The sequence below is a fragment of the Microcaecilia unicolor genome, chromosome 1 (assembly GCF_901765095.1).
Source record: "Microcaecilia unicolor chromosome 1, aMicUni1.1, whole genome shotgun sequence".
Taxonomy (NCBI): domain Eukaryota; kingdom Metazoa; phylum Chordata; class Amphibia; order Gymnophiona; family Siphonopidae; genus Microcaecilia; species Microcaecilia unicolor.
Genome location: NC_044031.1, coordinates 45,054,889 through 45,070,341, shown reverse-complemented (window position 1 = coordinate 45,070,341; position 15,453 = coordinate 45,054,889). Strand labels below are relative to the sequence as shown.

The 15,453-nt window shown below is 44.7% G+C and overlaps 1 protein-coding gene across 1 annotated transcript in view; it reads left to right on the top strand.

The window, feature by feature from the left end:
• PTPN23 (protein tyrosine phosphatase non-receptor type 23) overlaps positions 1-15,453 on the top strand; it is a 157,639-nt gene that overhangs the window by 107,240 nt on the left and 34,946 nt on the right. The window contains exon 20 of the mRNA XM_030196672.1: positions 6,775-9,379. Within this exon, the coding sequence (XP_030052532.1) occupies positions 6,775-9,379 (2,605 nt within the window). The remainder of the gene's footprint in view (positions 1-6,774; positions 9,380-15,453) is intronic.

Sequence of the window (15,453 nt, the reverse complement as noted above, 5' to 3'; positions counted from 1 at the left end):
TCTGGTTTCCGTGGTTCACAGCCTGCTCCTCTGACCACTCAATATTATATTACTCGTTTTTTTAGACTAATTTAACAGCTAGATTCTTCTTTACCCATGTGCTTGACTGCCTCAAAGAGCTAACAGATAAGTGAGAGATGACTTCCCTTAACAGCAGTGTTGACTCTAATATATCGTATTTACCCTTCTGAATAATTGTTTAATTGTTTGTTTGTTTGTTTGTTTTTTGTTTTCAACTCTTCAAATTTACCCAGAATAGAAGTTAGATTTGCTGTTCTGTAGTTCTCTAAGCTATTTGTTACATTGGTAACCCAAGGTTGTTTTTAATAAGTTAAACGCTGATTCACGGAGCAGCTTTCCGGCTAAGGTGTTGGATTGGAAGATAGTATCTGAATTCTAGAAAACATGGGACAGAAGATGTCCAAGGGAGAAGGGTTATAGAGTTGGTTTTGATGGTTAGACTGGATATGCTGTATGATCTTTTTCTGTCTTCATATTCCATGTTGTTGTCCTGATCTGTTGGTTTTCATCCTTCCATGAGGTTTTTGAAACATCTGTTGCATCGGTTTCATTTAGAACCAAGCAGGTCGGTATCCAGAGGGAGTTAAGCAGTTATGATTGACTCCTACCTGGTTATCTCCCGCTGACCAGGTCTGGCACAGGTATTCAGGGGCACTTAACTGGAGTGTCCCGCTGGCTTTATGCTCTGCACCAGTTAGTGCTGGGATGGAGCGGAGCTGGATCAGACGACAGGCTGTCCTGACTTGGTAAGATAGCTGTCCGGATACTAGTTCTGATTACTAGTGGTACCTGGATATTTAGCGCCAGTATCTGAGTAGGATCCGGTGCTGAATATGTAGGTCTAAAACCGTCCGCAGCAGTCAGAATTTAAAACACTGCATGGGTTCGATCTTGGGGGGAGGAATTCCAACTCGCATATTTTTTAGCCTTCTGGCAGTTATCCTTGCATAATGGTTTATTTTTTTATATATGTGTGTTGCGCGTTCCTAAGACTCTTTTCGACTTTTCATCTAATTTTAACTGCTCTTCTATCCTATATAATAGGATGTAGTAGTGTTTTGTCCTATCGTCCTCAAAGGACGCATAACTTCTTATTGTGGGCTGATTCATGCCTGTGAACTTTCCCTGGCTTGTTCAATTTAACTTAAAAACTCTTATAGCAAAGTTTTTTTTCATCTTTGTATGACAGTGGTCTCGTTCCATGTTGATTTAGATAGATTTGTCCTTCCTGTACAAGCCCTCTGTATTCCAGAAAAGTTCTCTAGTTTTCATTCATTCATCATGAATGAATGAATGATTCTCTAGGTTTTTTTCTCTCTCTCCAACATATTTAGCATTAAAGAAGACAGTAGGATGTTATTAATATAACCTTGAGTTAACAGGTATCAAGCCAGTGTACAACACTTGGAATACCAATACCTTTTTACATTTATAAAGACTTTTCCAGAACAGTTGCCCCAGAACAAGTTCATTCAGCCCTTTCATGATCCAAGTATCACTTTAACTTCCTACAATCAATCCCTGCTAGGACTTCATATAATCCGATCCCCTTGCCCCAGTAAGAAGCTCATCGGGATGCAAACGTTCAAATAAATGGTTCCCTCACCCACTCAAATGGTTTCTCCGATTTCTTATGATAGGCAACCCATTTCTCAATGTTAAGTATTCCAAAACCGTACCAATCAGTTGTGAAGTGGGGAAGAATTTGGTGTTTTCAAAAACAAACCTCTGTTGAGTTCAGCCATATTCAGACAATGCCTTGTTAGTAATGTCCGGGACTGGGTAGAAAATAACTCTGCTCCCAGGAAACCAGTATTCCAGTCATCCACTTTATTTTGTATTCTATAATACTTTCTGATTTTGTTGCACTCCCTCCATGTGTCACCCATGGTCTATCAACCCTCACATTGTCTCCAGCAATGTGCCAGATACCAATGGTGTAATATTTTATCACTAATTTCCAAATTGTAGGTTGCCTTAGAAGCTTTGGAGATTGCTTTTTCCATTCGTTCCCACTGTTTATTGTCAAAACCGCATTGCAGCTCTGCCTCCCAATATTTTTGATGCTCTAGATGAGGGTGCTGTTTATTCCCCAAGTATTTGAGAAAGAAATTAGCCCGCAGTCATGCCTCGGCCCTCCCGTGAATCTTGTAACAATGTTTGGCTTGATCTGGTCTCTGTTTGGCTTCCTTCTCTAAAGGGCCTAAAGTTTTAAGGCCCGTTCTTGCTCCTGGTGGAAATAATGTGTGCCCTTCTATAGAGATTAAGGAAGTATTTATTTTAAAGTTGGTCTGGGAACCTGGAAACAAAGTCCCACACTTTCAAAGTAAAATGTTCTATGAATGATTGCCACCACCCCCCACCCCAATTACTACCCAAGTCTTTGCTTACAAACTTGTTCCCTACTCTATTGTTGCTTTCAACTGGGCTTATCAACGGTACAGGAACAAGTTCGGCAATCCCAAGCCCCCTTTTCACATGTCGAAATACAGGGTTCTGCTAGATTTTCTAGGCTTTTTGTTCTGCCAGATGGAAGCAAGAATTTTTCCCGTACAGATAACATTTTCCTGGGTATACGAAAGTGATGCATGTATAGGAACCCAAACTATAGCTACGTAATGCAGTGTTCCACATTAGGAGTCACCGCCCCAGAAAAGGATTTAGATGTCATCGCTGATGATACGTTGAAACCTTCCGCTCAATGTGCAGTGGCGGCTCAGAAAGCAAATAAAATGTCAGGAATTATTAGGAAAGGAATGGCAAATAAAACTGAGAATATTATAATGCCTTTGTATCTTTTCATGGTGTGACTGCACCTTGAATATTGTGTGCAGTTTTGGTCACCACATCTCAAAAATGCTATAGTAGAATTAGAAAAGGTTCAGAGAAGGGTGACGAAAATGATAAAGGGGATGGGACAACTTCCCTATGAGAAAAGACTAAAGAGGCTAGGGCTGTTCAGCTTGGAGAAGTGATGTCTGAGGGGGAGATATGATAGAGGTCTATAAAATACTGAGTGGAGTGGAAATGGTAGACTAAATTGTTTGTTTACTCTTTCCAAAAATACAAGGACTAGGGGACACACAATTAAGCTACTAAGTAGTAAACTTAGAACAAATTGGGGAAAATATTTCTTCACTCAACAGGTAATTAAATTCTGGAATTCATTGCCTAGGAATGTGGTAATAGTTAGCAGGGTTTTTAAAAGGCTTGGATAATTTCCTTTAAAAAAAAAAAGTCTGTAAGCCATTATTAAGATGGACTTGGGAAAATCCACCTCTTATTTCTAGGATAAGCAACGTAAAATCTGTTTTACTCTTTTGGTATATTGCCAGATACTTGTGACCTGGATTGACCAGTGTTGGAAACAGGATACTGGGCTTGGTGAAATTTTGGTCTGTCCTAGTATTACAGAGCTTATGTTTTTAAATAAATATAACAGTCCAGGCAGAATTTTCATTTCAATAGAGACTGTCTTCCCAAACCATGAAAAGGTTAGATCAGACCAAATCTCTAGATCTCTATTTCCTTTAAAATAGAAGGATAATTAGCATCATCTAGAGTTCTTTTTGAATTTGTCAACTGAATCCCCAGATATTTAGGACGTTTCATTTGCAGCCCCAAAAGCATCTCTTGGGAAAGATTTATGCTCAGGGCTTGGTTTTCCCTATGTTGATTTTAAAGCGAGGGTCAGATGCCTAAATTGATAAATATAGATTAAATTAAGTAAGGTTATTAATGGGTGTGGTCAGGGTAAGCAGGACATCATTAGCAAAGAATGCAGTTTTGTAGTACATATTTCCTATAGTGGTACCCTTGATGTATGGGTTTATTCTCATAGAATGGGCCAATGCTTCTATACCCAGAGCAAATAATATGAGAGAGAAAGGGCACCCTTAATGAGTTCCCTGCTCAAGCTTAAACTTATTAGAATTATTCCCATTTATTCTAACGCAAGCTTCAGATTCAGAATACAACTCTCTCACCCAACATCTAAAATTTTTTCCCACCCCGCCTTGGTGAATAAATACACTCTTAACAAACTCCTAATACATTCTGTGAAATGCCTTCTCAGCATCTATGGCCAACAAGCATTCTGAAGTGCCCCAGAGAAGGGCAGCTTAGTTCATGTTAAGAACTTGATGAAAGTTATGTACGGCCTGCTACTGTGGCACCAAGCGTTTTTTGTGTGAGTGGATTATGTGGGGGAAGAAGACATCACCTAAATAATTACCAACAGTCTTTCCAGAATTTTTACATCGGTATTCAGTATAGAAATTGATCTGTGGGGCCAGCTTCTATTGCATCCTTAGTTTCTTTTGGAATCATGGTCACTTACGCCTCCAGCATAGGGGGAGGACATTTCTTGTCCTGAAGCACTGAATTATATACCATCTGAAAGTGTGGGAGCAGTGTGACCCCAAACACTTTTGAAAAATTCAGACATCAAGCCCAGATGCTTAAGCAGATTGGTAACCTGTACTATTTCTTTAGCTGTGATCTCTGTGTCCAGTATTTTAGTTTGGTCTTGTGTCCGAGTTTAGTTTATTGGCACTTGCTATACTGTTTTTTTCTAACTCAACAGATCAAAGCGGTTAACGCAATTAAAATCAGAGAAAAGGAAAGGAACTACAATAATGTAGGAAAGAAATAGAAAATACCATTCATACAAAGGAGGCCAAAATAGAGAATGGGATCATGGGTACAGGAAAAAGGGTAGTAGAGGGCGAGGAAAAAGAGTAGGGTAAGGTGCTCCTGAAATTGAGTGGGGGCGAAGACACCTGATTAATTACAATTAAAGGCCGATTTGAAGAGTCACGTTTTTAAAGCTATTTTGAATTTGTCCTGGGTAAGTTCACCACGAATCTCTTTTGGGAGTGAGTTCCAGTGGTGGGGTGCTGCAAAAAAGAAGGCAGAATGACAGGTGGATTCCATGCTGGTCTTTTTTTGAACAAGGGAGAATCAGCCGATGATCATCGAGCAATCGCAGGGTATGAGCTGGAGAATAAAGGGTAGTGAGCAATGAGAGAGAACCAGGGAGACCAAGCCAAAAAACCTTGAAAATTAGTGAGAGAAGCTTAAAGAGTATCCTTTGTTCAATTGGTAACCAATGATGTTTTTCGAGAAGAGGTGAAGAACTGTCGAAATGATGAGCATGACAAAGAAGTCGTATTGCTGTGTTTTGAAGTGATTTGTAGCTTTTTTTTAGCTGAAAATGAGGGCAGACAAAATATACGGTATGGCAATAGTTGAGCCTCGACACTAACAGGGACAGTATAAGAGAGTGAAAAGATTGGAGTAAAATAGCACCGAACAGAGCGCAGGTGATGAAGAGTGAAGGAAACCATTTTTACAAACTGATGAGATATGTTGATCAAAGGAAAGATGTGACTCTAAAGTAACTCCCAAATATTGGAAAGAATTGGCGGGAAGAATATTCCCATAAGGTGGAGAGGTGAGGTAGGAATCAAGGGACTCCCAGCAGGCTACCGTCTTTTGTGGGTTTAGGACCATTCTATGAACAGATAGCCAGGAGTCAATTGATGTAAGACAATTCTGAAGAGGGAGTGATGGTCGGTGAGTATGGATCCGTAGGGAAAAGAAGCGTAAGATTGTTAAAAATAGAGTATAGTTCCCTAGCAGGGTTTGGAGCACTATTAATCTTTCTGCTTAACTGCTGTTCCGTCTATTTTGCGAATTCTTAGCATAGAGGTTACTCAAGAGAGTAAACTGCTCATGGATCTGAGGCTTTAGTAAACATAACTCCATTTTTAGAGTCCATCAGAAAAACTACAGCATGGAAATGAAAAGTGGAGGTATGCTTAGGCATGTAGAGCCTGATCCCACCAGAAAAGAGACAACGTAAAAGCAGGGATTAGAGCATGAAGAAGGGGCTAGGAGCAGGAGGAAAAAAAAGATATGATAGTGTGTGAATAATCAGAAAGATTACAATTGGGCTTTGTGATTGTGAATATATGTTAGTGTCAGTGAGATGGTAGAGGAGAGTTAAAGCAAATAAATGAACAGACTCATTGAAATCTTGAATCAATTTCAGTTGAGAACGTAGAAGGGAAAGACAGTAGAAGTGACAAAGTTGTCAGGATCTAGGGATGAAAATGTGAGCAGAATCCCTACTGAGCTAGAAACAGATACTAGTGATGAGGGACTGAAAGTAGTATCTGGCAGTGGTAGTAATGTGTGAAAAGAAATAAGTGAAACATAACTCAAGTTGTCAGATAAAAGGAAGGAAATAAAGGAGCTCAATTCATAAGACTGCACAGACTGCAGTATGCAAAGGACATTCTTCTCCAAGGGAGGGAAAACTAGCAAAGAAGTGTTGTCAGCATAGAAAAAGGTCGGAAAAAATGGATCTTATTTTTAGACAGTTAAAACTGCTGTAGCCTCCTGTAATAACAATATAAGGTTATATATTACTCCTGCAGGGATTCTGGGCCAAAAAAAAAAAAATCAAAATTCTGTGCACAAAATTTGTAAATTTTGCAAGTTTGTTACAATTTAAACATTTTTACTAATTATTATCCAGAATTTCAGTAAAATCCAGTATTTTCATTAAATTTTACTAGAGAAAACAAAGTGCCTTTAAGTTTTTCTCACTTAGTCATTTCCTTCTAGGAAAAAGTGTCACGTTGTACAGTGAAAAACATGTGTGATTGTAACAACCTACAGTTCAGCTCATGCTGCAAAGTATTTTGTCTCATGAGCACTAATGTCTCAATGTTTTTTTTCTTGCAGAGAAATGAAGAAACAACCACCACCAAGACCAACAGCCCCTAAACCCACGTTACAGAGCAAGTCATCAGATCTGGAGCTGGAAGCCACAGCAGGGTTAGATACTGCTGATTTACAACACCTCAATTCCCTTATTCTCTCAGACTTGCCGCAAGAACTGAGAAGTTTGCCACCTGAGATGCTGACTGCACATCTTGCTCGATTGCCTATCAGTGGCTTAGGGGCTTTCCCTATGGATCCTGCTCTTAACTTTAGTGGCGTGAGGCCTTCACGCCCAGAGGCTTTCATGGGTAGTAACACAGCAAGTGCTCCATTGCAGCCACCCATACGAGGCCAACCAACTGTACCATTCAACCAAATCCATTTTAACCCTGCCACTACGCAACCAAGACAGATGCCACATTATGCACCTTCTGTACCAGCCAACATCCCTGTTAGCTCGGTTCAGGGATCCTTTCCTCATGGTACATATAGCAGTACTCCACAGATTGGTGGGACTCCAAGAATGCCTTCACAGATACTTCAACAACCATCAGTACCTCAGTCAGTAATTCCTCCCCAGAGCTCTGCACCTTGTTCATCAACTATTTCTCAGAGATACCCAACTGGCGCTATGATAGGAGGCTCCACTCAGCCAGGTTTTACAGGTGCCCATTTGCCGCCTCAAATAACCTCTCCTCAACATATGCCATCACCAGTCCATGCGACAGTTACAGCTGACCCAGGCTATGGCATTGGGCCACAAGTGTCAGCCTCTAAAGTTTTACCTGCTGGACTTCCCCCAGCTTCATCAGTTAGACCTGTTGTATGTCCTCCTGGGCCTTCCCCATTTAGTGGCCCAGTGCAGGGAGGAATTGATGTTTCACAACACACTGTCAGACCATCAACTACAACAGTTGACAGTATTCAGGGACCTATTTCAAGCTATACTGCTCCAGGAACTGTTGGAGGTCAAACAAGACCAATGTTCAACAATCAGCCTTTGAATGATCCCACAGCACTTCGTTCACACAGTGCTTATGTCGCACCCCAGAGACCTCCAGGAGTAGGACAAACCGGCCCAGTACCTTATCATCAGAGTGGAATTCAGCACTATGTCCAGCAGTCTCATTCACATTATCCTTCAGGACAAGCCCCTCAGATGTTTCAAGCTTCAGTACCAATTCAGCCCAATGTAGACATGCAGGTGAGACCTCAGGTCTTTACAGCACCACAGCAGTATCCACCACAATCTCAATTTATTTCTCAGACTCAGCCTCCACTCCCAGCTCAACACCTACCTGTGTTCCAACCTCAAGCACAGCCTCCGATGAGTTCTCTTGCCTCAACTCAGCTTATGCCTCCACAATTTTCTCCTCGGCTCCAGAACCAGTTTCCTAGCCAGCACCCTGTGCTAACTCAAATTCCTCCTGGCCAAGCCCAAATCCACCCACAGGCAAGGCCACAGATGTATCAACCTCAGCCCCAAGACAAGCTGCCTCAACAGGGGCTTTCTGGCAATATCAGTTTTCCTGGTGCTCTTCCTGGGGGCCCTCCACAGCAGATTCAAGGCTTTCCTGCTGCCATGTTACAACAGTCTCAGCAGGTTCATTCTCATCCATCATCAACTGGTGTCCAGAATTTGCCAGCTGGAACATCTGCCCAGGTTGTCTCTGGTCTTCCTTTTTGTGCTGGGCCATCAGCTAGGTTCCCAGGACCACAAATAAATACTTTACCAAACCAGGTGCCTGCAGGAACTCCCATGCCAATGCTAGGACCCCAGCCTACAGTGGCTGGTCAAAATCTCCCCCACCATGTGCCACCATCTTCAACTCCTTCTTTGAGCCAAATGCCTGGCACTGTCATTGTTCCTAGGCCTCCTTCCACACCTTCCCCAGCACCATCACCTCAACCATCTTTGACTATTCAGCCTCCACCAATTATGCCATCTTCAGCAACTGGCTCTGCAGCTTTGCCTCAGAGACCGCCCCCATCACTTACACCTGGGACAGCCCCTCTATCTCAAAGTTCCAGTGAGGTCATATTCCATCGACAGAGCTCTTCTACAGATGATCTTTTGTCATCAAGCCCTGAAAGCCAGCATGGAGGCTCAAAGACTTCTGTCAATCAACCTCTTTTACAGCCCACAAAAGCTGATGCCAAGGATGGTCAGAAACCCAAAATGATCCAGTTGATTGAGAATGACCCTTATGAGAAACCAGAGCATATTATGAGGCTCATTTCAGAGCTGGAACGCTTCAGAAATGTAGTGAATGCATTAGACAAGCCAATTTCAGGAGCCTTGACTGAACTGGACAGCCTGTGGAAAGACTTCCAAGATTCCCAGGAGAAAGATGCCCGGCAGCTATCCATTGCTATTGCCCGCTGTTACTCTATGAAGAACCGTCATCAAGACATTATGCCCTATGATAAGAATCGCATTGTGCTGCAATCTGGAAAGGATGATTATATTAATGCCAGTAAAGTTGAAGACCTCTCCTCCTACTGCCCTGCAATCATTGCTACCCAGGCACCATTGGTGGGCACAGCCTCTGACTTCTGGTTAATGATCCATGAGCAAAAGGTCTCCTTAATTGTCATGCTGGTGTCTGATCAGGAAATAGAAAAGGTAGGGGTCCAAGGCATGCTCTTTGATATTTTATGTTTTAGAGTATTGGGGGTTTTATATTGTACATTTATCTGACTTCTATATTGGGCACAAAATCTAGTCATTTTATTGCATTAATTTATTATAGATGAGGAATTGGCCAATCGCATGATTTTCTGGCTTCAACAGGGTATTTTGGATTATTGTACTTTAGGTAGGGGAGGTTGCCAAAGTGTGTTTTTAATTCACCGCCTGTAGAAGAAATACTTTAGAAATGAGCAGAGTTTGACAAGTTTAAACTTAAGTAAGGCTTTCATCAGGGAGGAGAACATTAAAAAAAAAAAAAAAAACTTACATTTTATCTAAATGTAGATCACTTAGGCCCCTGTTTACAAAGCCGCACTAGCGGCTGCCGATACAGTAATTCCGACACAGCCCATTCAAATTCCGCTGCACCTAAGTCTCAGTAGTAACAAGAGTTAGTAAAATGACCTGTCATGATGAACTTTGTTAGTACACCAAAGCTTTATATTTCTTATCCCACTAGAAGAAAACTTCTAATGCCTATGTCACAAAGGGTCCAAGCTGTGGTAAAAGGGGGCCAGCGGTGACATTGGCACGTGGATTTGCCATGTGCCGTGGCCCCCTTTTACCTCAGTGGGTAAAAAGTTGTATTTGGCCAAAAAAAAAAAAATGGCCCTGCGCTAGTCACACAGATTGGCACTTGGCCATTCACTTTGTATGGGCTGTGTCGGCAGTGCCTCGTGACTTTGTAAATGGGGGGGGGGGGGGGGGGGTTACCATTTTGTGGAGTCTTTGGTTTTGGAAGTTTCCATGGAGCTTACAAATTTTACATAACAGCATATAATACGAATTCAGATAACACCATAAGGGCCATCAAGTTTGCCTAATTTTCTTGGTAGAATGCCATAGACCCCAGTTGATCTCTAATTTCCCCTCATGTTTTCATCACTAGGCATCTTCAGTGCTTATCCCATAAGTTTTTGAAGTCTATTGTTTGCTCCCTCCTCCTCACTGAACAGCTGTTCATGCATCCACTGCCCTTTCTGTGAAAAAATTATATTCTGATGCAACTTACGATTCTTCCCACTTTGACCCTCATTCTTTGACCTTTTGGTTCTCCAAGGCTAAGCAGAATAGAATACCTTCACATTCTCAGACAGCAGAGCTGATATAGTAAAGCTAGCTTTTTAACAACTTTGAGCTTGACTAAGCACAAGTGTAGTTTCCATGCAGTACCATTATGCTGGGACACCTCAGTTCTTTCTTTTCTGTTGAGCCAGTAAGAGCTACTCCCCCATAGGCGTAGTTTGACTGTTTCATTTGGGGGGGCAAAGAATGGGCGGAGCATATTAGCATATCATTTGCATATATAAATATGCAAATGAATATGCTAATATGGAGGAAGGAAATGAAATTTACAGGCAAAATATCACAGATGCATATTTCAAAAAGCTGACACATTTCAATTAATAAATTATGAATAAAATACTTTTATTTACCTTTGTTGTCTGATCATTTAGTTTTTCTATTCGCTTTGATCCCAGTGTCTTCTGTTTTATGCAGTGTCTTCCTTCCAGTAGGCTTCCCTCTGCTCCCCACCCTCCCAGTCCCATCCATCTCTTGCTCCTTCCATCTGCTCCCCAACCCTCCCAGTTCCATCCATCTTCTGCTCCTTCCCTCTGCTGTGCCTGACCTCTCCCAATCCCATCCATCTCCTGGTCCATCCCTCTGCTCCCCACCCCTCGCAGTCCCATCCATCTCTTGCTCCTTCCCTCTGCTTCCCACCCCTCCCAGTCCCATTCATCTCCTGCTCCTTCCCACCCCACCCAGTCCCATCCATCTCCTGCTCCTTCCCTCTGCTTCCCACCCCACCCAGTCCCATTCATCTCCTGCTCCTTCCCTCTGCTTCCCACCCCTCCCAGTCCCATCCATCTCTTGCTCCTTCCCTCTGCTTCCCACCCCTCCCAGTCCCATCCATCTCTTGCTCCTTCCCTCTGCTTCCCACCCCTCCCAGTCCCATTCATCTCTTGCTCCTTCCCTCTGCTTCCCACCCCTCCCAGTCCCATCCATCTCTTGCTCCTTCCCTCTGCTTCCCACCCCTCCCAGTCCCATCCATCTCTTGCTCCTTCCCTCTGCTTCCCACCCCTCCCAGTCCCATCCATCTCTTGCTCCTTCCCTCTGCTTCCCACTCCACCCAGTCCCATTCATCTCCTGCTCCTTCCCTCTGCTTCCCACCCCTCCCAGTCCCATCCATCTCTTGCTCCTTCCCTCTGCTTCCCACCCCTCCCAGTCCCATCCATCTCTTACTCCTTCCCTCTGCTTCCCACCCCTCCCAGTCCCATCCATCTCTTGCTCCTTCCCTCTGCTTCCCACCCCTCCCAGTCCCATCCATCTCTTACTCCTTCCCTCTGCTTCCCACCCCTCCCAGTCCCATTCATCTCTTGCTCCTTCCCTCTGCTTCCCACCCCTCCCAGTCCCATTCATCTCTTGCTCCTTCCCTCTGCTTCCCACCCCTCCCAGTCCCATCCATCTCTTGCTCCTTCCCTCTGCTTCCCACCCCTCCCAGTCCCATTCATCTCTTGCTCCTTCCCTCTGCTTCCCACCCCTCCCAGGCCCATTCATCTCCTGCTCCTTCCCTCTGCTTCCCACCCCTCCCAGTCCCATTCATTTCTTGCTCCTTCCCTCTGCTTCCCACCCCTCCCAGGCCCATTCATTTCTTGCTCCTTCCCTCTGCTTCCCACCCCTCCCAGTCCCATCCATCTCTTGCTCCTTCCCTCTGCTTCCCACCCCTCCCAGTCCCATCCATCTCTTGCTCCTTCCCTCTGCTTCCCACCCCTCCCAGTCCCATTCATCTCCTGCTCCTTCCCTCTGCTTCCCACCCCTCCCAGTCCCATTCATTTCTTGCTCCTTCCCTCTGCTTCCCACCCCTCCCAGGCCCATTCATTTCTTGCTCCTTCCCTCTGCTTCCCACCCCTCCCAGTCCCATCCATCTCTTGCTCCTTCCCTCTGCTTCCCACCCCTCCCAGTCCCATCCATCTCTTGCTCCTTCCCTCTGCTTCCCACCCCACCCAGTCCCATTCATCTCCTGCTCCTTCCCTCTGCTTCCCACCCCTCCCAGTCCCATCCATCTCTTGCTCCTTCCCTCTGCTTCCCACCCCACCCAGTCCCATTCATCTCCTGCTCCTTCCCTCTGCTTCCCACCCCTCCCAGTCCCATCCATCTCTTGCTCCTTCCCTCTGCTTCCCACCCCTCCCAGTCCCATCCATCTCTTGCTCCTTCCCTCTGCTTCCCACCCCTCCCAGTCCCATTCATCTCTTGCTCCTTCCCACCCCTCCCAGGCCCATTCATCTCCTGCTCCTTCCCTCTGCTTCCCACCCCTCCCAGTCCCATTCATTTCTTGCTCCTTCCCTCTGCTTCCCACCCCTCCCAGGCCCATTCATTTCTTGCTCCTTCCCTCTGCTTCCCACCCCTCCCAGTCCCATCCATCTCTTGCTCCTTCCCTCTGCTTCCCACCCCTCCCAGTCCCATCCATCTCTTGCTCCTTCCCTCTGCTTCCCACCCCTCCCAGTCCCATTCATCTCTTGCTCCTTCCCTCTGCTTCCCACCCCTCCCAGGCCCATTCATCTCCTGCTCCTTCCCTCTGCTTCCCACCCCTCCCAGTCCCATTCATTTCTTGCTCCTTCCCTCTGCTTCCCACCCCTCCCAGGCCCATTCATTTTTTGCTCCTTCCCTCTGCTTCCCACCCCTCCCAGTCCCATCCATCTCTTGCTCCTTCCCTCTGCTTCCCACCCCTCCCAGTCCCATCCATCTCTTGCTCCTTCCCTCTGCTTCCCACCCCTCCCAGTCCCATTCATCTCTTGCTCCTTCCCTCTGCTTCCCACCCCTCCCAGTCCCATTCATTTCTTGCTCCTTCCCTCTGCTTCCCACCCCTCCCAGTCCCATCCATCTTCTACTGCTGCCCCCCCCCCCCCCCCCCGCGAGGTCCAAGATTATGACTCCGGTTACCCCCTCTCTTCCTCCCTCCCTCCGGTGCAGGCAACAGTCTTCAGCTTTTTCAGCGTTCCTGGCAGCGGTAGCGATGTACACGCTGCCTTCGGTCTGCCCCGGAAGCCGTCTCTTCAAGTTCCTGTTCCCACCTATGCGGGAACAGGAACTTGAAGAGAAGGCTTCGGGGCAGAGCCAAAGGCAGCGTGTACAACGCTACCGCTGCCAGGAACGCTGGAAGACTGCTGCCTGCGCCGGAGTGAGGGAGGGAGGGAGGAAGAGAGGGGGTAAACGGACACGCTCCTCTCGGTCCGCTTGGCTTTCCTGCCCTCTCTGTCTGCGTCCCGCCCGAAAGGAAATGACGTCAGAGGAAGGCGGGACGCAGATAGAGAGGGCAGGAAAGCCAAGCGGACCAAGAGGAGCGCGTGCCTGCCTGCATGTGTTTTTTTTTTTTTTTTTTTTTTTTTTTTTAACTAATGGCGCGGCGGCGCCTCGCGTCGTTTGGGGGGGCATTGCCCCCCCTCGCCCCCCCCAGTCTACGCCTATGCTACTCCCCATTTGGTAACCTTTTTTCAGTACTTTTGTCCTTGTTGCACATAGGTTTCCTCTTTTTTTCATAGGGCTTGGTTTTTTGTTTTTTTTTTTAGTTTAGGTTTTTCCATCTTGGCTATCTTTTTGAAGTGATATGTCCCAATAGTAGTTCCCCAGTGACTTTAAGAAATGCAAGCATGCAGCAAGACCATATCCAATGAGATATCCATAACTGGTGCTTACAGTGTCAAGGCCCAGATCATGAGCCCTTTAAGTATAATACGTTAGTTTATTACAATATTTTATATACCACCATTCGTAACCACATCACAGCGGTGTACAAAGTCAAATAAAATTACAGAGAAAAAAAAGAACAAGGAATAGCTATCCAGAGCTAAAAGGGTTGAGAATAAATAGCAAGGAATTTAAATTTAATTTAATAACAGCACTTATATCCTGCTTGACCACCAAGTTCTAACAATAAAAGATTTCATCAAAATTATACAGCATATAAAATTCAGTCAAAACCAGAAAGTGTAAACATGATCATGATGGTACAACAATTAAAAGAGGTAACACGGGAATAACAAAATTTGTACAGCTCGTTGAAAACTCATGTAACTTGTAACATTTCTGACTTGAGATGGTACAGTGTTCCAAAGTTCATAACCTTTCTCAAGTAGTGTACTCTTTTTAGTACTGACTAATCGGTAGCAATTAGCTGATGGTAATGCAAGAAATTACAGAATAGCTGGAGCAGAATCGCCACAAGAACCCATCACTTCCAACATGCACACCATACTGTCCATTCCCAAATGCTTGAGCCTTCAAATCAGCCTTAAGTCTGGCTAGTGATGTTTCCATTTGTAGGTATTTAGTAATGGTATTCCATAACAGTGGGGCCAGAGCTTAAAAAACAGAATCACGAGTGGATTTCTGATGCATCTGTGAAGGATTGGGAATAGTTTAAAAAAAAAAAGGGGGGGGGACTTCTGTATGTGTATCCACTCCTAGTGAAGATATAAAAGTCAGACAAGACTTCTTTTTGCAAAAGAAGGTTTGGTTTAAGAAACTTTACATTAGAGGATCCTTCAGACTTGGGAATTCTCCATTGTTAATCACCCAGGTGCAGAGGACTTTTACATCCCATCATCAAGTCCCTAGTATTCATAACCTGGATGTTGAGAGGGTAACCATGGCCCGATAGTGTGTTGCAGGTTCTTCTGGCTTCTAGGATGCTTTCACTAGACAATATCATAGTTTCAAGTGGAGCAGATCTGCAGTTCAGTGAACCTTTTTCCTGTCCAATACAAAAAGAGCTTGAATAACTTCAAGCTCTTTTTGTGTGCGACAGGAAAAAGGTTCAAGAATAACTTCTTCATTGTTCCAAGTTAGGGCTAGAGGCCAGCTCAGAATTCACCTTGGTGCAGCCTTTAGTTGTTCATTTTGACCCGCTATGTCTTAGGATATCAGTATTGTTCAAACCCAGCTGATGAAAGCTCCATTTGAGCCACTAGACACCGGTGAATTTAAATACCTGAGATGGAAGGTCTTAT